General features: G+C 47.0%; 3 protein-coding genes across 3 annotated transcripts; all 3 read left to right on the top strand.

Moving 5' to 3' along the window:
• The first annotated feature begins 1,420 nt into the window (after window positions 1–1,420).
• LOC119956477 (ferritin heavy chain B-like) lies at window positions 1,421–4,453 on the top strand. Its single transcript, XM_038783750.1, has 4 exons — window positions 1,421–1,541; window positions 2,218–2,364; window positions 3,745–3,870; window positions 4,162–4,453. The coding sequence occupies exons 1-4, from the start codon at window positions 1,440–1,442 to the stop codon at window positions 4,315–4,317; spliced, it is 531 nt and encodes a 176-aa protein (XP_038639678.1). The 5' UTR covers window positions 1,421–1,439; the 3' UTR covers window positions 4,318–4,453.
• A 4,969-nt stretch (window positions 4,454–9,422) lies between these two features.
• On the top strand, window positions 9,423–14,062 carry LOC119956469 (ferritin heavy chain B-like). The gene is made up of 4 exons (XM_038783741.1): window positions 9,423–9,524; window positions 11,289–11,435; window positions 13,410–13,535; window positions 13,774–14,062. Exons 1-4 carry the CDS (start codon window positions 9,423–9,425, stop codon window positions 13,927–13,929), a joined length of 531 nt encoding a protein of 176 aa, XP_038639669.1. The 3' UTR covers window positions 13,930–14,062.
• A 3,613-nt stretch (window positions 14,063–17,675) lies between these two features.
• Window positions 17,676–20,736, top strand: LOC119956483 (ferritin heavy chain B-like). The gene is made up of 4 exons (XM_038783755.1): window positions 17,676–17,802; window positions 19,080–19,226; window positions 20,081–20,206; window positions 20,437–20,736. The coding sequence occupies exons 1-4, from the start codon at window positions 17,701–17,703 to the stop codon at window positions 20,590–20,592; spliced, it is 531 nt and encodes a 176-aa protein (XP_038639683.1). The 5' UTR covers window positions 17,676–17,700; the 3' UTR covers window positions 20,593–20,736.
• The last annotated feature ends 3,383 nt before the right edge of the window (window positions 20,737–24,119 follow it).

Below are 24,119 nucleotides of genomic sequence, written 5' to 3'. Positions count from 1 at the left end.
CTGGATGTGAATCACTGCCACCTCCATCCCACCCATCCAAACCAGAGTTTTAATGCAAGGAAACACATCCCACCAACAAATCCAGGATTGACCCCCTTCTGTAGAGAAACCAATTGGGAACACAAAGGAACTCGGAGAAATAGGAGCATGATGGGAGAGATCAGAGAGGGAGAAATGTGGAGAATCATATTGTGACACTGATTAGTCATGATCTGGAATTCACTGTCTGAAAGGACGGAGGAAGCAGATTCAATAATAACTTTGAAGGAAGGAAATGGATATTTACATGAAAAGGAAATAAATTTACAGGGTTATCGGGAACGTTTAGGAGGTGGACCAATTGGTCAGTTGTTTGAAAGAGATGACACCGGTCCCAGTGGTTGAATGGCCTCCGTCTATGTTTTATGAATCTATGCTGAGTTAAAGAACATCTGAATATCATTTCAATCAGATTCAAATAACCTTCAGCCACATTGAAAGTTGACCATAAAAGGACTTATCCAATATACAATGAAATGAAATGAATGAAAATCGCTTATTGTCACGAGTAGGCTTCAATTAAGTTACTGTGAAAAGACCCTAGTCGCCACATTCCGGCGCCTGTCCGGGGAGGCTGGTACGGGAATCGAACCGTGCTGATGGCCTGCTTTATAAGCCAGCGATTTAGCCTTGTGAGCTAGGAAAAGACCAGCTGCTCCATCCAGCCTGTCCCCAAACACAGTAAATGGAGATGTATCCGTGGGTGACATTGGATTCCGTGATGTTCCCCCCCCATTCCCACAATTCCATTTCCTGTCCAGTGGTTGGTTAGAAAATTCCCGCAAAGTGACCTGATTGCTTCGAATATTGTATCAGCTTCACTGTTCCAACTCTTTTTTAGGTCAACCAAATATAAGAAAAAACTTAGGGATATAACAAAAATGGCCGCTCCTGATAGAGGCACTGCCCGAGCGTAACAAAGATCAACAGAAACTTAAAAACAGCAAATGAGAGCAATTAGAGGGGTCAGTAAAGCACCCCAACCCCTGCAGTGCCCACCAGGCACGGACGGAGCCTCACCGTTCCTGACAAATAACAAACTTGTCCAGATTATTTCAGCAAAAGGAACAAATTGTCATTTAATTCAAATGAGATTGTTAAGCAATGGAACATTTTCACATTGGAAGAGAAAAGCACTGACATCATTAAGCTGAATCTCCCAAACCTGGTCTGGATTCCAAAGCTCTGATTGGCTCTGGGTCTCAATCCTCCCCACGCCCCCTCTCATTTAATTGGTGCCCGGACTAATGGTCGATTCCTGATTGGCTATCAGGAATTGTCAATCATCATTGGTGATGTCATTCCCTGTTTGATTGCAGGATGTCCCAGTTGTATAAATACAAGAGCTTGTGTTGGGCAGGGTCAGTTCTAGAACTCTCTAGGTGATAGTAGCAGTGAAGATGGCTGCCCAAGTGCGTCAGAACTACCACAAGGACTGTGAGGATGCTGTTAACAAGCAGATCAACCTGGAGCTCTATTCCTCCTATGTTTACCTCTCCATGGTGAGTATATTTTTTGGGGTGGGTGGTTATCCTGCCTGTTGATAAGACTGTGACACTTTGAGGAAGGAGAGTTTCCCTAGGTCAATGTTGGCACTTGAGACTTTGTGCAATGAATGTTCTCCTGAAAGGCAAGTTACCTACTTCATAGCTGTATTGTATTCCTGAAGTGTTGAAATTGACAACTATCTTCAGCATTCCTGTCTCTCTCATTGTGGATTCAGTTTGATGCCTAAACCTGATCAACTTGGAATTGGATGTAATTACATGTTACTGAGTGAGTAGTTAGTGCAACATTGCTTGGCTGGATATTTCCTGTTGTGTGGAACTCCTTCTCTTGGACTGAATATTGAACATTAAGTGGTGATTCATAAAATTGATCTTCTGAATTTGAGAAGATGCTTTTCTCACTTACTACATGGAAGAGGGACACTTGTCTTTCTGATCTTCTTTCAGTACTGAAATCTTAAACATTAATTGTTCCTTCAATATTTTATATGGTCACAAATTTATTTTCAGCTGCACACCATGATTTCTGACCTAATTTGAGACTAATTAATGAAACACTTAAGCAACTAGGTCTGGATGAATAACCAGTCTACCATGAAGCTGCCTTTTAATTCTTTGGCTGTCTTCATTTAGGTCTGACATTACACTTTTTTTTTCTCTCTCTTCACAGTCCTCATACTTTGACCGGGATGATGTTGCCCTGCGTCACTTTGCTGAGTTCTTCAAGGAGCAGTCGCATGAGGAACGGGAACACGCTGAGAAACTGATGGAATTCCAGAATAAACGTGGAGGCCGCATCATCCTGGGAGACATCAAGGTTTGGGTTATTGGGTATCTGCAATGGTTCACCCCATCACCTGATGGTGATATTAATGCCAAGGTTTAATTCTAGATTCTTGTGATCCATTTGATCCTCGTAACGGATTGTGGTTATGATCCTGTTTTACCTGGGCACTTTCTCCACATGATGGACTATAGACGTGACTCGTGTCACCACCCTGTGGGCAATTGGGGATGGTCTAAGTGGAGATGCATTCCATTAAGTGAAAATAATTGTGTTCTCTTAACATACTTTTTCATTCTGTTCTTCCATTTTGTTGAATCCATTGGAGGGGCTGTGTAGAAGTCAGGTATTTTAAATACACTTAATATAGGTAAAAAGGCTGTTTAAAGCATAAATATTAAATCCCAGTTTTAAAATGAAAGAAACATACAATTTCCAAACTCAGACATGAGTTTGGGAAACACCGAACCACTGATAAAAACATCACATTCTTTCAAGGACAGGGGCTAAATCCCATGGGCTGTAAGGTGGAATCATTAAAGGCTCCATTGTTCTGATTTCAGGCCACTTGTGATAACAGCCTGAACCACATTCCATAACGTATGCAAGCCGAAACATTTTAGACTGTGTCAAAAAAACAGTTTATGATGAGATGACATAACGTCTTAATTGTTGCAGATAAGCAACAATTGGAAGTGGCGTTGCATTGTGAGGATGGACGGCTTGTTATCAAATGTGTTTTGAATAAGCTTAAACCAATTAGGATTATATTGGGGTGTGATCGGATCGCTTAAGACAGATATGAAATAGTATATCCATGGATGATTTGGCCACCATTTCAGAGACAGACAGAGACAGAGAAAGAGAACAAGACAGAAAGAGGGAGAGAGAGAGAAAGTAAAGGAAGAGAATTAGAAAAGAGTTCTGTATTCCTATTTCATTTTCATACTTTGACTTCAGCCTTTGACTTTTAAAGTTGTGTTCAGGCTATTGTCTCAGAAGATAATTCCTGTGATTCTTTGAAGAAAATCAAATTGTCTACAAACTACCTTTTAAATGAAATTCAAGTTGTAACCAATGAACTTCAAATAAAACAATTCTTATTTGCACCTGACAAGTTTTTAACTTGAATTTCTACTGAGTTTCAGCAATGTCTCAACAACAACCGGTAACCAGAAATTGAATAAAACTTCACAAATCCGAAGATATAACAGGCTCGTTTAGCTCACCGAGTTAAATCGCTGGCTTTTCAAGCAGGCCAGCAGCACAGTTCGATTCCTGTACCAGCCTCCCCGGACAGGTGCCGGAATGTGGCGACTAGGGGCTTTTCACAGTAACTTCATTGAAGCCTACTCGTGACAATAAGCGATTTTCATTTCATTTTACATTTCAAGTGAGCCTTTCCTCTTTCAGAAACCAGAGCAGGAGGAGTGGAGCAATTGTCTGGAGGCAATGCAGAGAGCTCTGCAGATGGAGAAGAATGTGAACCAGAGTCTGCTGGATCTGCACAAACTCTCCTCTGGGAACACTGACCCTCATGTGAGTTGCTCCCAGTTAGACTTTTTGGATAAATTAAAATGGTGGAATCCTCCTGTGTCTCAATCTCCAATCATGTAACTCCCTTTTCATTGTGGTGTCTATTGGGCTTTTTTTTTAAAGAGGACTGACAGAGAAAGGGCCTTTGTTGCCATCCTGGTATGGAAACAACTTTCTTTTTTTCCTTCAATTACACTCTGGCCCAAAAGGATTGAAATCGACCTGAAGAGGAAATCATTCAATACTTCTACTTCCTGCTGGATGTTAATTAATTCGCCCCCCTCTTTTTTCCAGCTTTGTGACTTCCTGGAGACTCACTACTTGGATGAACAAGTGAAGATGATCAAGAAGCTCGGAGATCACATCACCAACCTGAAGAGACTGGGAGCCCCTGAGAATGGCACGGGAGAGTACCTGTTTGACAAGCTCACCTTGGGGGACAGTGACTGAACTGACAGTGGGGGGAGAAGCTTATTGTGTCCTCCACATTTGTATAACTGAGACCTTTGGACCTGCCAGTTTATGATGTTGAAGCAGGGTTCCACTGTGCAAATGTACAAACTATAAATAAATGCTTCATAATGGAGTGAATTTTGCTGACTCAATACCTGCTTTTAACATTGTGCATTGATTGTGTGAGCACAGTGGTTACACTGCTGTCTGGGGGACCTGGTTCAATTATGGCCTTGGGGGCAACTGTCTGTGCGCAGCTTGCACATTCTTCATTGCCTCCTGCTGCACTCACTGTCGAATACTTTTTTGGTTTTTGGGAGGGTAGAGAGAATGTGAGCACGGTCAGAGCTGAGCCGAGCTGCCCAAATGGGGGAACTGTTGGTGATGCTTATTCCGAGTGTTGCACCAATGGTGGCTCCATCTTTCCAGCCATTAGCTGCTGAAATGCATGAATACTTTCCTGTGTGTATGTGTTCCAGCATTTCAGTCCAAGGAAGACTGGGAGGGATCACTGGTTGTACCCCCTGTCCTGTAGCTGTAACCTTTTCTGGATCTGCTTCTTGAGCAGAGAACCAAGTTGGAACTGACCTCTGTGTAAAAAGGGAATTACAACTGGGTAGTTGGGAATACTGCCTGGAATGTCACACTTGCCATCAGCCTCTTGGAGGGAAAGTGTTGATTCACTGCTGGGAGAAGATTGAATTTTGATTATGGGAAAATTGGGCTCGAGACTCCTTTTTAAACAGTAATTGAGCAAAATGTTTTAGTTTGTAAGTTGTCCATTTATAAATATTTCACATGAAACACTGCAGCATCAATTGATACAGGTAAATATATTTAATCTTGGCACATTCATACCAAATATAAATCATCCTTTTCCAAATTCTATGGGATCTCAATTATGCTTCAAACTTGGAAAATTAAAGCTTTGCTACAACGCTGTTCAGTAGTAAAACTTTGGGATCTTAGTTGGGAACTGCAGTGAAGACAATGAAACTAGAGACTCCAATTATTAGAATCACAGTCCTATCAATATCTCTGCATCTAAGTTTCCAGGTTGATCCACAAATGGTAAAGGATGATTCTTTCCCCACTAAGCTTTTCATATCCATCATCAATACTACTTCCTACAGCTTGTGATACTGAATTCAAAGCATTCCCTGCAGAAAGGTTCAATCAATAGTTCCCTTGGAACTGGGAACCACACCTTCACCAAATCTCTGGTGTCTTTTGGGTGGCTATTGAGTGAGCAGGTGATGTCCATCAGTTTGGACAAAGCCCCTTGGGTGGACAGGCCATGCACTGCATCCTGGATTATTTTTGACCAGACTCTGTGTAAATACCCAGGTACATTTTCTCTTCAGCTGGGTCAACATTGCCCATCAATGGCATCTCTCCCCAGAGACGTGTGACTGACTGACTACTCTGGATGTGAATCACTGCCACCTCCATCCGACCCATCGAAACCAGAGTTTTAATGCAAGGAAACACATCCCACCAACAAATCCAGGATTGACCCACTTCTGTAGAGAAACCAGATGGGAACACAAAGGAACTCGGAGAAATAGGAGCATGATGGGAGAGATCAGAGAGAGAGAAATGTGGAGAATCATATTGTGACACTGATTAGTTATGATCTGGAATTCACTGTCTGAAAGGACGGTGGAAGCAGATTCAATAATAACTTTGAGGAAGGAAATGGATATTTACATGAAAAGGAAATAAATTTACGGGGTTATCGGGAACGTTTAGGAGGTGGACCAATTGGTAAGTTGTTTGAAAGAGATGACACCGGTCCCAGTGGTTGAATGGCCTCCGTCTATGTTTTCTGAATCTATGCTGAGTTAAAGAACATCTGACTATCATTTCATTCAGATTCAAATAATCTTCAGCCACATTGATGTTGACCATAAAGGGACTCATCCAATATACAACATTGAAGGGCAGGAATAGACCAGCTGCTCCATCCAGCCTGTCCCCAAACACAGTAAATGGAGACGTGTCTGTGGGTGACATTGGATTCAGTGATGTTCCCCCCCTCCCATTCCCATAATTCCATTTCCCTGTCCAGTAGTTGGTGAGAAAATTCCCTCCAGATGACCTGATTGTTTGAATATTGTAAAGCTTCACTGCTCCTGGCTCTGCAGCGATACCTGTATGTTGAGCCTCCTCCACGATGGTGTGCCCTGGCGACGTATTTCTTCCGCCAGATGCACGGCCTGAACTACGACGTGCAGCTCCTGTTCTTTGACCAGCAGGGTCTTCAGAACACTTTGTTGGCGCTGCCCGTCTTGTACCAGGACCTTCTCAAAGTCTGAAATACAGTCGCCACGTGCCGCAGCTCTCCCCCGTCAGGAGTACTGGCTGCCGTAAGGGAGCCGCTACTCGGGCTGTGGATGCTGGGGTGACCAGGATCGGGGACGTGCTGGGTGGCGGAGGGGCGGGCTGTGGATGCTGGGGTGACCAGGATCGGGGACGTGCTGGCTGGCGGAGGAGCGGGCTGTGGATGCTGGGGTGACCTGGATCGGGGACGTGCTGGGTGGCGGAGGGGCGGGCTGTGGATGCTGGGGTGACCAGGATCGGGGACGTGCTGGGTGGCGGAGGGGCGGGCTGTGGATGCTGGGGTGACCTGGATCGAGGACGTGCTGGGTGGCGGAGGAGCGGGCTGTGGATGCTGGGGTGACCAGGATCGGGGACGTGCTGGGTGGCGGAGGGGCGGGCTTTGGATGCTGGGGTGACCTGGATCGGGTACGTGCTGGGTGGCGGAGGGGCGGGCTGTGGATGCTGGGGTGACCAGGATCGGGGACGTGCTGGGTGGCGGAGGGGCGGGCTGTGGATGCTGGGGTGACCTGGATCGGGTACGTGCTGGGTGGCGGAGGGGCGGGCTGTGGATGCTGGGGTGACCTGGATCGGGGACGTGCTGGGTGGCGGAGGGGCGGGCTGTGGATGCTGGGGTGACCAGGATCGGGGACGTGCTGGGTGGCGGAGGGGCGGGCTGTGGATGCTGGGGTGACCAGGATCGGGGACGTGCTGGGTGGCGGAGGGGCGGGCTGTGGATGCTGGGGTGACCAGGATCGGGGACGTGCTGGGTGGCGGAGGGGCGGGCTGTGGATGCTGGGGTGACCTGGATCGGGGACGTGCTGGGTGGCAGAGGAGCGGGCTGTGGATGCTGGGGTGACCAGGATCGGGGACGTGCTGGGTGGCGGAGGAGCAGGCTGGATGACACCCTACGAGCTTGCCAGGCGCGGAGCCGTGTCTGTCCGGTGCGCGGCCCCGTGGGCACACGGGCTCGGGACGGTGGGGTTGTGCGGTGGCATCCCGTCTGAGCGGACCCCTGCTCGGACGGAACTCCACATTGGTCCCAAACCCCGGAACCCACCCCAGGTGCTGGTGCCCCACAGCCCCAGCAGCCTCGCGGAAATACCCTTCGTGCCTTTTCGCACTGCACGGAGTGGTTTCCTGTACGGCCTGCTGTTGCACACCTTCCACCTCCTTGCCCTTGCCCGCCGCCCGGACACGCCTTGGCATGTCTCGCTGCCGTGCGGCGGAGGAGGTCCCTGCTGTGGGCCCCTCTACGGAGGTGTCCTCCCCATAAAACTAGGGGACCTGGTGTGGAGGGTGCTGCGCATGGCAGTACCGTCCAATCACAGAGTTTATCACTTCGCGGCCTCCCCAGAGACCTGCCTCTTTTACGGCCCGGTGGAGACCGTGGAGCAGGTTTATGTTGTCTGTCCTGGGCTGCACTCCCTCTTTGATTTCTTGACGACGTTGTTGTTGAGGTTTTGTTTGCACTTCAGCCCCACGCTCCTGAACTACAGACATCCGGTGCGGAGAGGGGTGGGGAAGGCGGAGGACCTCCTCGTGAACCTGCTCCTGGGCTCGGCCAAACTTGCCATTTATTGGTCCAGGCAGCGGGCGACCAAGGGGATCGTCCAGCCTGACAGTCTGCCCACCTTCCGCGGCCTCGTTCACGGCCGGTTGTCCCTGGAGAGGGAGCATGCGGTGTCCACGGGCACACTCGAAGCCTTCCGTGCTCGGTGGGCACTGCAGGGGTTGGATTGCCTCATGGAACCCGATTTTCACACTTTAATTTGACGGGTTTTTGATAAGTTTTTGTTTCCTTTCTCGTTCTTTTTGGGCTGTTGTCCACTCGCTGTTTTGTTTTATCCATCAGTTACTTTATGTTCCTTTGCTTGGTTGGGGCAGCACGGTAGCATGGTGGTTAGCATAAATGCTTCACAGCTCCAGGGTCCCCGGTTCGGTTCCCAGCTGGGTCACTGTCTGTGCGGAGTCTGCACGTCCTCCCCGTGTGTGCGTGGGTTTCCTCCGGGTGCTCCGGTTTCCTCCCACAGTCCAAAGATGTGCGGGTTAGGTGGATTGGCCATGCTAAATTGCCCTTAGTGTCCTAAAAAAGTAAGGTTGGGGGGGGGGGGTTGTTGGGTTACGGGTATAGGGTGGATACGTGGGTTTGAGTAGGGTGATCATTGCTCGGCACAACATCGAGGGCCGAAGGGCCTGTTCTGTGCTGTACTGTTCTATGTTCTATATTATCACACCCGGCATTGTGTCAATGGCGGATGCTGGCCTAATCCTGCACGTGGAGATAAGCATGCAGGTCATAAAATCCACGAGAAAAAACACACACGAAAAAAACTAAAATAATAAAAAAGAAAACCAAAACACATAAAAATTAGAGTAGTGCGACCCTATAAAAGGTCACTGCTCCTGGCCAGTAACAAACTTGTCCAGGTTATGAAAACCCACTCCAGCAAAAGGAACCAATTATCATTGAGTTAAAATGGGGGAGTTCAACAACGAGGCATTTTCACATCTGCAAAAGGTCAAGGAAAGTAAAAGCAGTGACATCATCGACCAGGTCTGGATTCCAAAACTCTGATTGGCTCTGGGTCTCACCCCCCCCCCCCCCCCCCCCCCCTTTGTTAATTGATGCTGGTTCCTGGCAGATTCCTGATTGGCTATCAGGGATTGTCAATCATCATTGGTTTGAATGCAGGATGTCCCAATTGTATAAATACAAAGGCTTGTGTTAGGAAGGGTCAGTTCTAAAACAGTCTAGGTGATTGTGAACAGGCAAAGTGAGAATGGCTGCACAAGTGTGTCAGAACTACCACAAGGACTGTGAGGATGCTGTTAGCAAGCAGATAAACCTGGAGCTCTATTCCTCCTATGTTTACCTCTCCATGGTGAGTTTGAAATGAATGAAAATTGCTTATTGTCACTAGTAGGCTTCAGTGAATTACTGTGAAAAGCTGCTGGTTGCCACTTTTGGTGCCTGTTTGGGGAGGCTGGTATGGGAATAGAGCTGTGCTGCTGGCCTGCTTTCAAAGCCAGTGATTTAGCCCTGTGCTAAACCAGCCCCAGCATTCTGTTCTGAGGCCTAGTTTCTCAAAAGCTTGTGTTTCTCCAGTTGACTGAAGTGACTTTATAAACTATATTTCTCTTTGAGCAGTACATGTTTTCAGTGTGATACTGGGTGGTGTTGAGTGAATGGACTGCTCCTTGTAGCAGCTGTTCTCCATTGGGAGGTTTAATGGCTGAAACTGGCTGCTGCCTGAATTTGGAGCAGAAACCTGGGACGTGGTTGTTAGCATTAGACCAGCTCCAGTTTCAATGGGGTTGGGTGACTGTAGTTGGGGACCCTGCTTGTTATCTACATTTCCAGTTGGCAGTGAAACACATACCTGGTGTTGTTCAGTGCACTCTGAACACTTAGTGTAAAACTAGTTTGAAGGATATTGGGGCAGCAGGGTAGCATGGTGGTTAGCATAAATGCTTCACAGCTCCAGGGTCCCAGGTTCGATTCCCGGCTGGGTCACTGTCTGTGTGGAGTCTGCACGTCCTCCCCCTGTGTGCGTGGGTTTCCTCCGAGTGCTCCGGTTTCCTCCCACAGTCCAAAGATGTGCGGGTTAGGTGGATTGGCCATGCTAAATTGCCCGTAGTGTCCTAATAAAAAGTAAGGTTAAGGGGGGGTTGTTGGGTTACGGGTATAGGGTGGATACGTGGGTTTGAGTAGGGTGATCATGGCTCGGCACAACATTGAGGGCCGAAGGGCCTGTTCTGTGCTGTACTGTTCTATGTTCTATGTTCTATGATATTCCTTGTTCCATTAGGTGGGTTATTCACATTGGGAATACCAACACCAGATGGACTGCAATAGTTCAAGAAGGCAGCTCACCACCACCTTGGGGCAATTATGATGGGCAGCAAATGTTAACCTAGCCAGTGAAGCCCATGTCCTGTTTATATATTTTTAAAAGTTTTAAATGGAGTGTTTCTGTTCTGATTGCTCATGATATTGTCTGTCTGGTCAATGATTTTGTTCATTTTGAAATGCAGTAACCATGACTGAGTGCTGCTCTCTGACAGTTCCAGGGACCTGGGTTCAATCCTGGCCTTGGGTGACTGTGTAAACACCCAGTCAATCTCCTGTGGGTTCTGCTGGGTGCTCTGGTTTCCTTCCACACTTAACTGATGTGTAGGTTAGATGAATTGGCCATGCTGAATTGCTGCTCACTGCCTGAAAGTGTGCCAATTGGGTGGAGTTATGGGATAGGGTGGGGGTGTTGGCTTGATGGGCTGAATGGCTTTCTGTAGTGCAAGGATTATGTGGTTCAACAATTTGTGCACCACAAGGTTTCACCAACAGCTCTTGTATGGAACGGTCAGTGTATTTATTCAGATAAACATTCCTGGATCAGGGATCTCCTTTAGACACAGCGCTGAGAAATGTTACATCTGCCTGTGTACAGATGGAGTCTTGGTTCCCCATCCCTCTGAATGGTGGGAGAATATTCAACGTCAAACACTCCTTACCACCATAATCCTGATCTTTTGGTTATAAAGATGGACTGTTCAGGATTCATGAAATACATTTAAAACTAATTAGCTGATAAATTGAGACTTCGGTGGGAAACAGTTGTGATTTGTAAAATTCTCTCTCCCTTCAGTCCTCTTTCTTTGACCGGGATGATGTTGCCCTGCGTCACTTTGCTGAGTTCTTCAAGGAGCAGTCGCATGAGGAACGGGAACACGCTGAGAAACTGATGGAATTCCAGAATAAACGTGGAGGCCGCATCATCCTGGAGGATGTCAAGGTTGGACTTGATAGATCTCTGTATCCCCTTTGACAATGCCATGGTTTAATGCAGTCATTCTATCAGCGCAATCCAATGGCCATGCTGCATTGGGCAAGCAGTTCGCTGCAGAGTTCAGTTTGAAAGCCAGGAGACCCCACTCCTGGGATCCTCTAGCTTGCAATGCCTTGAGATTTGTGATGGGAATCGCCTTTTTTAGCAAATCTGCATATTGGAGCAAGATAATAAGTCTCTCTCTAATATTCCGATTCCTGAGGCTTTGGGATTCATCCCCTTCGCCCCAGACTGTGGGTGAGCCATTCAGCGCTGAGCCCCACAATGGAGATGGAACAGCATTTGTGGTGGGGGAGGGGGGGGGGGGGGGTGGTGTCTCCTAGGGATTTGGAGGCTCCCAACTGTCATAATATACACCCAGGTATATGATGGTGTGCAGACAGGCAGTGATTGACACACAATGACCAGTGAGCACAACACAGCAGCCAATCACTAGACAGGACATGACCACTATAAAGCCAGAGGGCACCGGTATTCCCGCTCTCTCGGGATCCAGCCTCTGAGACAGTCAGAGCCCGTGAGCAGCAGCCAGTGCAAACACCATGTGGTAGTCAGTTAGTCTGGTCAGGCTAGCCTCAGGTCTCCAGTCAAGTCAGCATAGTGTCAACCCACAGTTAAGCATGTATTATATTTTTTTTATAAATACATTTTCTGTAAAAAATTAACAACAAACAATGAAAAGCAACAATAAAACACCATAGTAACTAACACCCCCCAGACCGTATCAACGCATGTATCTCGCTGCCCCCCCCCCCCCCAAACTCAGTAAACCACAAGAGAACGTAAAAATAAATTAAACTTAAATAAACAGTCAACGCCCCCCCCCCCCGGGTTGCTACTGCTGCTGACCCCCAGTACCCTATCGCTGAGCCGGAAAGGTTGCCACCGCCTAAAGAACCCTTGTACTGATCCCCTCAGGGTGAATTTGACCTTCGCCAGCTTAATAAACCTTGCCATGTCATTGATCCAGGTCTCCACGCTTGGGGGCCTCTCATCCTTCCACTGTAGTAAGATCCTCCGCCGGGCTACTAGGGACGCAAAGGCCAAAACACCGGCCTTTCTCTCCTCCTGCACTCCCGGCTCCATTGCAACCCCAAAAATTGCGAGTCCCGAGCCTGGCTTGACCCTGGATCCTGCCACCCCCTTCCAGAACTCCTCCAGTGCTGGGCATGGTTCGCTGGACTCCCCGAACGCCTGTCTCGCCCCCCAAAGATCCTAGTCCCGGACATATGGACCCGGTGCAGCACCTTGAATTGGATGAGGCTAAGCCGTGCACATGAGGAGGAAAAGTTAACCCCCTCCAGGGCATCCGCCCATGTCCAATCCTCTATCTGCTCCCCCTCCCATTTAGCCTTTAGCTCTTCTACTGACTCCTCCTCCACCTCCTGCATTACCTTGTAGATATCAGATACCCAGCATGTATTATAGTTAGTTGATCAATAAAATAGTGTTGCATTTCTTTGTGTTGGAAGCCTGTCTCTCTCTGCACTGCATCAAACTCAGTTCACGTAGACCCAGCTTACCCAACACATCACCAACTGCATGCCCTTGGTGCACAGTGGTGTCAGCTTTGAACCGAGCAGTGCCACCTGTGTATCAGCCTGGCACCAGCTGGCATGGGTACAATCAGGTTGGCACTCAGATGCCAGGCAGGCATTTTGTCACATGATTGGGTTGAGGATTCCTGGCATGGGGACAGGGGGCTGCCATTTGAAAATGGCCTCCAAATGTCTCTCCAGAATGTTCCGCACTGTAATTTTCAGCTAAATTTTCTCACTCGGGGACTTTGTTCACTTTCTGGACAATCACAGCCTATATCCTTTTGTGATGCATTAGTTCCTGGTAACATGAATTTCTGGTTGTTCTTCCTTGTATGTTTTGAATCCATTGGAAATGAGCTGTCTGCCTTTCCCCTTTCAGAAACCAGAGCAGGATGAGTGGAGCAATGGTCTGGAGGCAATGCAGAGAGCTCTGCAGCTGGAGAAGAATGTGAACCAGAGTCTGCTGGATCTGCACAAACTCTCCTCTGGGAACACTGACCCTCATGTGAGTACTTTATTTTTGGGGTACATTGGAGTTCATAACCTTGTAGGTCTTGAAACTATTTTGTGGATCTCCAAACCTAATGGTTTTGCTTCTGCTGATGGGAAGGGCTGGGTGAGATGGGTCTGGTCCTAGTTTCCAGGGATGGAATAACATTGACGTCTAACCACCTGTCTGGAGGGAAGCTCCCACAATCCTCTGCCTGCTGCTGGACATGAAATGTTGTTTTGTCTCTTTCCAGCTTTGTGACTTCCTGGAGACTCACTACTTGGATGAACAAGTGAAGATGATCAAGAAGCTCGGAGATCACATCACCAACCTGAAGAGACTGGGAGCCCCTGAGAATGGCACGGGAGAGTACCTGTTTGACAAGCTCACCCTGGGGGAGAGTGACTGAACTGACAGTGGGAACAATCTTCTTCTGTTTGGTGGAACCAGATTGTTAAAGGGAAAAAAACAAATTCTGTCTGACAATTGTGACCTGGTCTTGTAACATGATTATAATTGTAAATAAATGACTATTTTGCCTCTTTGAAATTCCCTTTATTTCCAGATATAGTTCATATTGGACCCAGTTACACAGATGTAATGTCTGAGTATCATGCTCATGGAAGGTCTAATTTCCATGTACACCACATCTCAGCCAGAACCATGATTTGGTTCACATAGCACTTTATTTAATATTTCATAATGCTGTTTAATGTTCTGAGCAGAAATCAATATCCTGGGGGTACCATTGATCAGAAACTGGACTAGCCACATTAATACTGTGGCTACCAGGGCAAGTCAAAGGTCAAGATGGTGACGAACCCCAGTTCCTTGCCCCCTCACAAAGGTGGTGCTAAGTCTCGGGTGTGATGGAACACTCTCCACTTGCCTGGATGAATGCAGCTCAAACAACTCTGGAAAAAGCTCCACACCATCCAGGACACAGCAACACACTTGCTTACTCCCCCTTTCACAAACTCTCCAACACTCCTGCACTGATTAACAGTGGCAGCTGATTAACAGTGGCAGCTATGTGTGTCATCTATAAAATACACTGCAGTCAATCACCAAGGTTACTTGGTTACTTAGACAACACCCATGACCACTACCATATTGAAAGGTTGGTGTGGTAGCACAGTGGTTCACATTGTTACTTCAGTGCCTGGGATCCTGCCATATATCTGTGAGTCTGCATGATCTCCCAGTGTCTGTGGATTTTCACACACCAGTTCCAAAAGATGTACTTGTTAAGTGACCCTCTGAATTCTCCCTCAGTGATCCAACCAAAGGCCACTCATCCTATAAATGTGACTTAACAAACACCTTCCATTAATTTCCCCTAACGCATCTGCAAAATAAGTATTTGCTTGGGTTTGGGCATAAAGCATTTTGTAGCAGATTAACATTCATCCCAATGGACCACCATTTGTCTCCTTTGTCCCGATAAATAGAATCCCTACAGTGTGCAGAAGGAGGCCATTCAGCCCATCAAGTCTGCACCAGTCCTGGGAAAGAGCACTTATATTTGAGTAGATTAAATATTGATGGTACGAATGCAATTATCCATAGTTAACTTAATTTCAGCACTGACTATAATGAATTTTCAGTCAACTACCAGTAAGCTGTGTGACAATGCAGCAACAGCAGGGTCAAAAATGCTGCACACCAGGAGGGCTTCTTTAAGTTGAGGATGTGTGAAGCCACAACACAATAATAAAGGGAATTCGAGGAAACCATGGTGTTTCAGTCATTCCATGTTCCTGTCTCAGCATCACTCACAATTTATAATCACTGTCAGTGTTTGTTATTCTCTGCACCACTCTGAGCTTCTCATCCCCATCACCATCCCCACTCCCTACAGGTTGTGATATTGAATAAAGAGTTTCCTGTGGAAAGGATCAATCAGCAGTTCCCTCAGCATCAGTGACCCAGACCTTCAGCAAAGTCTCGTGCCCACCTGGATGGCCATTTGAGTGACCATGTGATGTCCCTCAGTTTGGACAAAGCCCTTTGTGACCACAGGACAGTCGCTGCATCTCGGATCCTTTTTCACCAGAATCGGTGTAAATACCCGGATACACTTTCTCTTCGGGTGGGTCAACTGTGCCCATCAGTGATATCTCTCCCGAGAGGCTTCAGCCACATTGAAAGTTGACCATAAAAGGACTCATCTAACACACGACATTGACAAAGAACAAAGAGAAATACAGCACAGGAACAGGCCCTTCAGCCCTCCAAGCCTGCGCTGACCATGCTGCCCGTCCAAACTAAAATATTCTCACTTCCGGGGTCCGTATCCCTCAATTCCCATCCAACTCATGTATTTGTCAACATGCCCCTTAAATGTCACTATCGACCCTGCTTCCACCACCTCCTCCGGCAGCGAGTTCCAGGCACCCACTACCCTCTGTGTAAAAACACTTGTCTTGTACATCTCGAAACCTTGCCCCTCGCACCTTAAACCTATGCCCCCTAGTAATTGACCCCTCTACCCTGGGCAAAAGCCTCTGACTATCCACTCTGTCTATGCCCCTCATAATTTTGTAGACCTCTATCAGGTCGCTCCTCAACCTCCGTCGTTACAGTGAGAATGTACCGAGTTTATTCAACTGCTCCTCATAGCTAATACCCTCCATACCAGGCAACATCCTGGTAAATCTCTTCTGCACCCTCTCTAAAGCCTCCACATATTTCTGGTAGTGTGGCGACCAGAATTGAACACTGTACTCCAGGTGTGGCCTAACTAAGGTTCTATACAGCTGCAACATGACTTGCTAATTCTTATACTCAATGCCCTGGCCCATGAAGGCAAGCATGCCATATGCCTTCTTGACTACCTTCTCCACCTGTGTTGCCCCTTTCAGTGACCTGTGGACCTGCACACCAAGATCTCTCTGACTGTCAATACTCTTGAGGGTTCTACCATTCACTGTATATTCCCTACCTGCATTAGACCTTCCAAAATGCATCACCTCACATTTGTCCATATTAAACTCCATCTGCCATCTCTCCGCCCAAGTCTCCAAACGATCTAAATCCTGCTGTATCCTTGGACAGTCCTCATCGCTATCCGCAATTCCACCAACCTTTGTGTCGTCTGCAAACTTACTAATCAGACCAGTTACATTTTCCTCTGAATCATTGAAATATACTACAAACAGCAAAGGTCCCAGCACTGATCCCTGCCAGCCATCACTAGTCACAGCCCTCCAATCAGAAAAGCACCCTTCTATTGCTACTCACTGCCATCTGTGACCTAGCCAGTTCTGTATCCATCTTGTCAGCTCACCCCTGATCCCGAGTGACTTCACCTTTTTTGCAAGTCTGCCATGAGGGACCTTGTCAAAGGCCTTACTGAAGTCCATATAGAAAACATCCACTGCGCTACCTACATCAATCATCTTTGTGACCGCTTCGAAAAACTATCAAGTTAGTGAGACACGACCTCCCCTTCACAAATCATGCTGCCTCTCGCTAAAACGTCCATTTGCTTCCAAATGGGGGTAGATCCTGTCTCGAAGAATTCTCTCCAGTAATTTCCCTACCACTTATGTAAGGCTCATCGGCCTGTAGTTCCCTGGATTATACGAGCAGGAATAGCTGCTCCTTCCAGCCTGTCCCCAAACACAGTAAATGGAGACGTGTCCGTGGATGACATTGGATTCAGTGATGTTCCCCCCTCCCATTCCCACAATTCCATTTCCCTGTCCAGTGGTTGGTTAGGAAATTCCCTCAAGGTGACCTGATTGTTTGAATATTGTATCAGCTTCACTGCTCCTGGCCAGTAACAAACTTGTCCAGGTTATGAAAACCCACTTCAGCAAAAGGAACCAATTATCATTGAGTTAAAATGGGAGAGTTCAACAACGAGACATTTTCACATCTGAAGAAGGTCAAGGAAAGTAAAAGCAGTGACATCATCGAGATGAATCTTCCAACCTGGTCCGGATTCCAAAACTCTGATTGGCTGTGGGTCTCGCCCCCCCCCCCCAAACCTCTCATTGGTTAATTGGTGCCTGGAATGGCCGGTTCCTGATTGGCTATCAGGAATTGTCAATCATCATTGGTGATGTCATTCCCAGTCTGAATGCAGGATGTCCCAGTTGTATAAATACAAGAGCTTGTGGTGGGAAGGGTCAGTTCTACAACATTTTGGTGACAGTGAGTAATAATAGTGAGGATGGTTTCCCAAGTGCGTCAGAACTACCACAAGGACTGTGAGGATGCTGTTAACAAGCAGGTCAACCTGGAGCTCTATTCCTCCTATGTTTACCTCTCCATGGTGAGTTTTGTGTTTGGTCAACTTTCTGAAAAGCTTAAATTCCTCCAGTTGAATGAAGTGACTTTGTAAACTATATTTCCTCAAGTTGAAGAAATCACTGAGCAGTGAGAGTTTTCAGTGTCATTCTGGGTGGTGTTGAGTGAATGGACTGCTCCTTGTAGCAGTTGCTCTCCATTGGGAGGTTTAATGGCTGAAACTGGCTGCTGCCTGAATTTGGAGCAGAAACCTGGGAAGTGGTTGTTAGCGTTAGACCAGCTCCAGTTTCAATGGGGTTGGGTGAGTGTAGCTGGGGACCCTGCTTGTTATCTACATTTCCAGTTGGCAGTGAAACACATACCTGGTGTTGTTCAGTGCACTCTGAACACTTGGTGTAAACTAGTTTGAAGGATATTTCTTGTTCCATTATGTGGGTTATGCACATTGGGAATACCAACACCAGATGGGCAATAGTTCAAGAAGGCAGCTCACCACCATCTTGGGGCAATTAAGGATGGACAGCAAATGTTGACCTAGCCAGTGAAGCCTGTGTCCTGTATAGATTAACTTTTTTTTTAAGTTTTAAATGGAGTGTTTCTGTTATTGCCCAATGATTTTGATCATTTTGAAATGCAGTAACCATGATGGTGTTTAGTGCTCTTGGTGCCAAGGATCTGGGATCAATTATGGCTTTGGGTAACTGTGTAAACATGCAGTCAATCTCCTCTGTCTGTGGGTTCCTCTGGGTGCTCTGATTTCTTTCCACACTTAAATGATGTGTAGGATAAATGAATTGCCCATGCTGAATTGCTGCTCGGTGCCTGGAACTGTGGCAGTTGGGTGGAGTCATGGGGATAGGGTGGGGGTGTTGGCTGTGTAGGGTGCCTGTTCAGGGTTGGTGTTGGCTAGATGGGCTGAATGGCTTATTTCTGTGGTGCAGGGATTCTGTGCTTCAACAATTTGTGCACCACAAGGTTTCACCAACAACCAGCTTTTGTATGGAACAGTCACTGTGTATTTATTCGGGTATAAACATTTCCAGGATCAGGGAATCTCCTTTAGACGCAGTGCTGAGAAATGTTACATCTGCCTGTCCACAGATGGAGTCTTGGTTCCCCATCTCCTCCGAATGGTGGGAGAATACTAGACATCATTCTAATGCTGGATATGAACCATAATCCTGATCTCTTGGTTAGAGAAGACCTGTTCATGGTTGATGAATTAATTTAAAACTAATTAGCTGATAAATTGAGACTTCGGTGGGAAACAGTTGTGATTTGTAAAATTCTCTCTCCCTTCAGTCCTTTTACTTTGACCGGGATGATGTTGCCCTGCGTCACTTTGCTGAGTTCTTCAAGGAGCAGTCACATGAGGAACGGGAACACGCTGAGAAACTGATGGAATTCCAGAATAAACGTGGAGGCCGCATCATCCTGGGGGATGTCAAGGTTGGACTTGATAGATCTCTGCATCCCCTTTGACAATGCCATGGTTTAATGCAGTAATTCTGTCAGTGCAATCCCATGGCCACTCTGTGTTGGAAAAGCAGCTCGGTGCAGAGCTTCCTTTGAAAGCTGGTAGACCCCACTCCTGGGATCCTCCGGCTTGCAATGCCTTGAGATTTGTCATTATGAATCCTGCCCATAATGAGGAATCTCATTTTAGCAAATCTGTATATGAGAACAAGATAATAACAGATTCCTGAGGTATCCGACCCTTTGGGTTTCATCCCCTTTGCCTCAGACCTTGGGCGAGTGCTGTTCAGCACTGGGTGCCACAATGGAGATGGAACAGTGTTCATGGGGGGGTTTGCCCAGGGATATGGAGGCCCCTAACTGCATGCCCTTGGGCAGGGTAGTGTCAGCTTTGCACAGAGAAGTGCCACCTGTGTATCATCCTGGCATGGGCACTATCAGGTTGGCACCCAGATGCCAGGCTGGCACTTTGCCACATGTGATTGGGCTGAGCCTGCCTGGCATGGGGACAGGGGGAGCCATTTGAAAATGGCCTCCATGTCTTGCCATAATGGGGGTTGCGGTGAGCAGTGCTCCCCACTGTACAGAACAGGCTGTGGCCTCGGCTGTGCGCTCCCCATTCAGGCCTCTTGTTTAACGCAAGTCACGTTGAATAGTCATTGATTTTTCGGCTAAATATTCTCGCTCGGGGACTTTGTTCACTTTCTGGACAATCACACCCTATATCCTTTTGTGATGCTTTGGTTCCTGGGAACATGAATTTCTGGTTGTTCTTCCCCGTGTGTTTGAATCCATTGGAAATGAGCTGTCTGCCTTTCCTCTTTCAGAAACCAGAGCAGGATGAGTGGAGCAATGGTCTGGAGGCAATGCAGAGAGCTCTGCAGATGGAGAAGAATGTGAACCAGAGTCTGCTGGATCTGCACAAACTCTCCTCTGGGAACACTGACCCTCATGTGAGTTCTTTATTTTTGGGGGTATATTGGAGTTCATAACCTTGTAGGTCTTGAACCTATTTGGAGGATCTCCAAACCTCATGGCTTTGCTTCTGCTGATGGGAAGGGCTGGGTGAGATGGGTATTGCCCTAGTTTCCAGGGGTAGAATAACATTGACGTCTGTCTGGAGGGAAGCTCCCACAATCCTCTGCCTGCTGCTGGACATAAAATGCTGCTTTGTCTTTTTCAGCTTTGTGACTTCCTGAAGACTCACTACTTGGATGAACAAGTGAAGATGATCAAGAAGCTCGGAGATCACATCACCAACCTGAAGAGACTGGGAGCCCCTGAGAATGGGACGGGAGAGTACCTGTTTGACAAGCTCACCCTGGGGGAGAGTGACTGAACTGACAGTGGGAACAATCTTCTTCTGTTTGGTGGAACCAGATTATTGAAGGCAAAAACCAAATTCTCTCATGTCTTGTCACAATCGTGACCTGGTCTTGTAGCATCATTATAATTGTAAATAAATGACTATTTTGCCTCTTTGTAAACTTGAAATTCCCTTTATTTCCTGACATAGTTCATATTGCACACAGTTACATACAAGCTATGTAATGTCTGAGCATCATTCTTCATGATCATGGTGAAGGTTTAATTTCCATGTACACCCCACATTTCAACCATAAATGGGTTCACAGAGCACTGCTTTTTAACATTTCAGTGCTGTTTGATGTTCTTAACAAATTAGCACTGATCAGGGTTTAATTTGTTATCAATCAATATCCTGGGGGTTACCATTGATCAGAAACTGGACTAGCCACATTAGTACTGTGGCTACCACAGCAGCTCAAAGGCTAGGAATCCGATGGTGAGAACTCCACCTCCTCACAAAGCTACTTCACCATTAAATCGTGAGTGTGATGGAATACTCTCCACTTGCCTGGATGAGCGCAGCTCCAACAACTCAGAAGCTCAACACCATCCAGGACAAGCAGGCCAGCTTGGTTGCTCCCCATTCCAGCACTCCTCCACTGATGCACAGTAGTAGCCATCTGTACCATTTACAAGATGCACTGCAGTACCTCACCAAGATTACTTAGACAATGCTCTCTAAACCCACGACTGCTACCATTTCGAAGGGTGACATGTTCGCACAGTTGTTAACATTGTTACTTCACAGCACCAGGGACCCTGGTTGGTTCCTGGTGTAAGTCTGCATGATCTTCCAGTGTCTGTGTGGATTTTCCACCCACGTGTCCTAAAAGATGTACTTGTTAAGTTACCCTCTGAATTCTCCCTCCGTGATCCAGCCAAAGGCCAGTCACATCCTATAAATGTGACTTAACAAACACCTTCCATTAATTTCCCCTAACCCATCTCCAAAATAAGTATTTGTTTAGGTTTGGGCATCAAGCATTTCATAACCGATAATATTCAGCCCAGTGGACCATTATTTGTCTCCTTTGCCCCTATAAATAGAATCTCAGAATCCCTACAATGCAGATGAGGCGAATGGCCCATCCAGTCCACATAGTCCTTGGAAAGAGCACTCGGAGTGGATTCAACATTGATGCCACTCCTGCAGTTATCCATGTTTATAAACTAGTTTCAGGAACCTTGTTGAGATCTGCACTGACTATAATGAATTTTCAGTCAACTACCAGTAAGCGGTGTGAGAATGCAGCAATGGAATGGGCAGTGGAGGGGCTGAATATGCTGCACACCAGGAGGGCTTCTTAAAATTGAGGATGTGTGAAGCCACAACACAATAATAAAGGGAATTCGAGGAAACCATGGTGTTTCAGTCATTCCATGTTCCTGTCTCAGCGTCACTCACAATTTCTGGTCACTTTCAGTGTTTTTATTCTCTGCACCACTCTGAGCTTCTCATCCCCATCACCATCCCCACTCCCTACAGGTTGTGATATTGAATATAAAGAGTTTCCTGTGGAAAGGATCAATCAGTAGTTCCCTCAGCATCAGTAACCCAGACCTTCAGCAAAGTCTCTTGTGTCCACTTGGATGGCCATTTGAGTGACCATGTGATGTCCCTCAGTTTGGACAAAGCCCTTTGTGACCACAGGACAGTCGCTGCATCTCGGATCCTTTCTCACCAGAATCGGTGTAAATACCCGGATACACTTTCTCTTCGGGTGGGTCAACTGTGCCCATCGGTGACATCTCTCCCGAGAGGCTTCAGCCACAATGAAAGTTGACCATAAAAGGAATCATCTAACACACAACATTGACAAAGAAAAAAGAAAAGTACAGCACAGGAACAGGCCCTTCAGCCCTCCAAGCCTGTGCCTACCATGCTGCCCGTCTAAACTAAAATGTTCTCACTTCCGGGGTGCGTATCCCTCTATTCCCATCCTATTCATGTATTTGTCAAGATGTCCCTTAAATGTCACTATCGTCCCTGCTTCCACCACCTCCTCCGGCAGTGAGTTCCAGGCACCCACTACCCTCTGTGTAAAAAAACTTGCCTCATACATCTCCTCTAAACCTTGCCCCTCGCACCTTAAACCTATGCCCTCTAGTAATTTACCCCTCTGCCCTGGGAAAAAGCCTCTGACTATCCACTCTGTCTATGCCCCTCATAATTTTGTAGACCTCTATCAGGTCGCCCCTCAACCTTCGTCGTTCCAGTGAGAACATACCGAGTTCATTCAACCGCTCCTCATAGCTAATGCCCTCCATACCAGGCAACATCCTGGTAAATCTCTTCTGCACCCTCTCTAAAGCCTCCACATCTTTCTGGTAGTGTGGCGACCAGAATTGAACACTGTACTCCAAGTGTGGCCTAACTAAGGTTCTATACAGCTGCAACATGATTTGCTAATTCTTATACTCAATGCCCTGGCCAATAAAGGCAAGCATGCCGTATGCCTTCTTGACTACCTTCTCCACCTGTGTTGCCCCTTTCAGTGACCTGTAGACCTGTACACCAAGATCGCTCTGACTGTCAATACTCTTGAGGGTTCTACCATTCATTGTATATTTCCTACCTGCATTAGACCTTCCAAAATGCATGACCTCACATTTGTCCGGATTAAACTCCATCTGCCACCTCTCCGCCCAAGTCTCCAAAAGATCTAAATCCTGCTGTATCCTCTGACAGTCCTCATCGCTATCCGCAATTCCACCAATCTTTGTGTCGTCTGCAAACTTACTAATCAGACCAGTTACATTTTCCTCCGAATCATTGAAATATACTACGAACAGCAAAGGTCCCAGCACTGATCCCTGCCGGCCATCACTAGTCACAGCCCTCCAATCAGAAAAGCACCCTTCCATTGCTACTCACTGCCATCTATGACCGAGCCAGTTCTGTATCCATCTTGCCAGCTCACCCCTGATCCCGTGTGACTTCACCTTTTGAACAGGTCTGCCATGAGGGACCTTGTCAAAGGCCTTACTGAAGTCCATATAGACAACATCCACTGCACTACCTGCATTAATCATCTTTGTGACCGCTTCGAAAAACTCTATCAAGTTAGTGAGACACGACCTCCCCTTCACAAAACCGTGCTGCCTCTCACTAAAACGTCCATCTCCTGGGAGTAGATCCTGTCTCGAAGAATTCTCTCCAGTAATTTCCCTACCACTTATGTAAGGCTCATCGGCCTGTAGTTCCCTGGATTATACGAGCAGGAATAGCTGCTCCTTCCAGCCTGTCCCCAAACACAGTAAATGGAGACGTGTCCGTGGATGACATTGGATTCAGTGATGTTCCCCCCTCCCATTCCCACAATTCCATTTCCCTGTCCAGTGGTTGGTTAGGAAATTCCCTCAAGGTGACCTGATTGTTTGAATATTGTATCAGCTTCACTGCTCCTGGCCAGTAACAAACTTGTCCAGGTTATGAAAACCCACTTCAGCAAAAGGAACCAATTATCATTGAGTTAAAATGGGAGAGTTCAACAACGA

This window comes from Scyliorhinus canicula, chromosome 23 (assembly GCF_902713615.1).
Source record: "Scyliorhinus canicula chromosome 23, sScyCan1.1, whole genome shotgun sequence".
Taxonomy (NCBI): Eukaryota; Metazoa; Chordata; class Chondrichthyes; order Carcharhiniformes; family Scyliorhinidae; genus Scyliorhinus; species Scyliorhinus canicula.
Note: the sequence above shows the minus strand (reverse complement) of the source record. Positions and strands in the feature narration are given on the sequence as shown.

Coding starts and splice junctions, on each gene's coding strand:
- LOC119956477 (XM_038783750.1), top strand. CDS start 1,440: ATGGCTGCCCAAGTGCGTCAGAACTACCACAAGGACTGTGAGGATGCT. Junction 1,542..2,217: donor CCTATGTTTACCTCTCCATG/GTGAGTATATTT, acceptor CTCTCTTCACAG/TCCTCATACTTTGACCGGGA. Junction 3,871..4,161: donor CTGGGAACACTGACCCTCAT/GTGAGTTGCTCC, acceptor TCTTTTTTCCAG/CTTTGTGACTTCCTGGAGAC.
- LOC119956469 (XM_038783741.1), top strand. CDS start 9,423: ATGGCTGCACAAGTGTGTCAGAACTACCACAAGGACTGTGAGGATGCT. Junction 9,525..11,288: donor CCTATGTTTACCTCTCCATG/GTGAGTTTGAAA, acceptor CTCTCCCTTCAG/TCCTCTTTCTTTGACCGGGA. Junction 11,436..13,409: donor TCATCCTGGAGGATGTCAAG/GTTGGACTTGAT, acceptor TTCCCCTTTCAG/AAACCAGAGCAGGATGAGTG.
- LOC119956483 (XM_038783755.1), top strand. CDS start 17,701: ATGGTTTCCCAAGTGCGTCAGAACTACCACAAGGACTGTGAGGATGCT. Junction 17,803..19,079: donor CCTATGTTTACCTCTCCATG/GTGAGTTTTGTG, acceptor CTCTCCCTTCAG/TCCTTTTACTTTGACCGGGA. Junction 19,227..20,080: donor TCATCCTGGGGGATGTCAAG/GTTGGACTTGAT, acceptor TTCCTCTTTCAG/AAACCAGAGCAGGATGAGTG.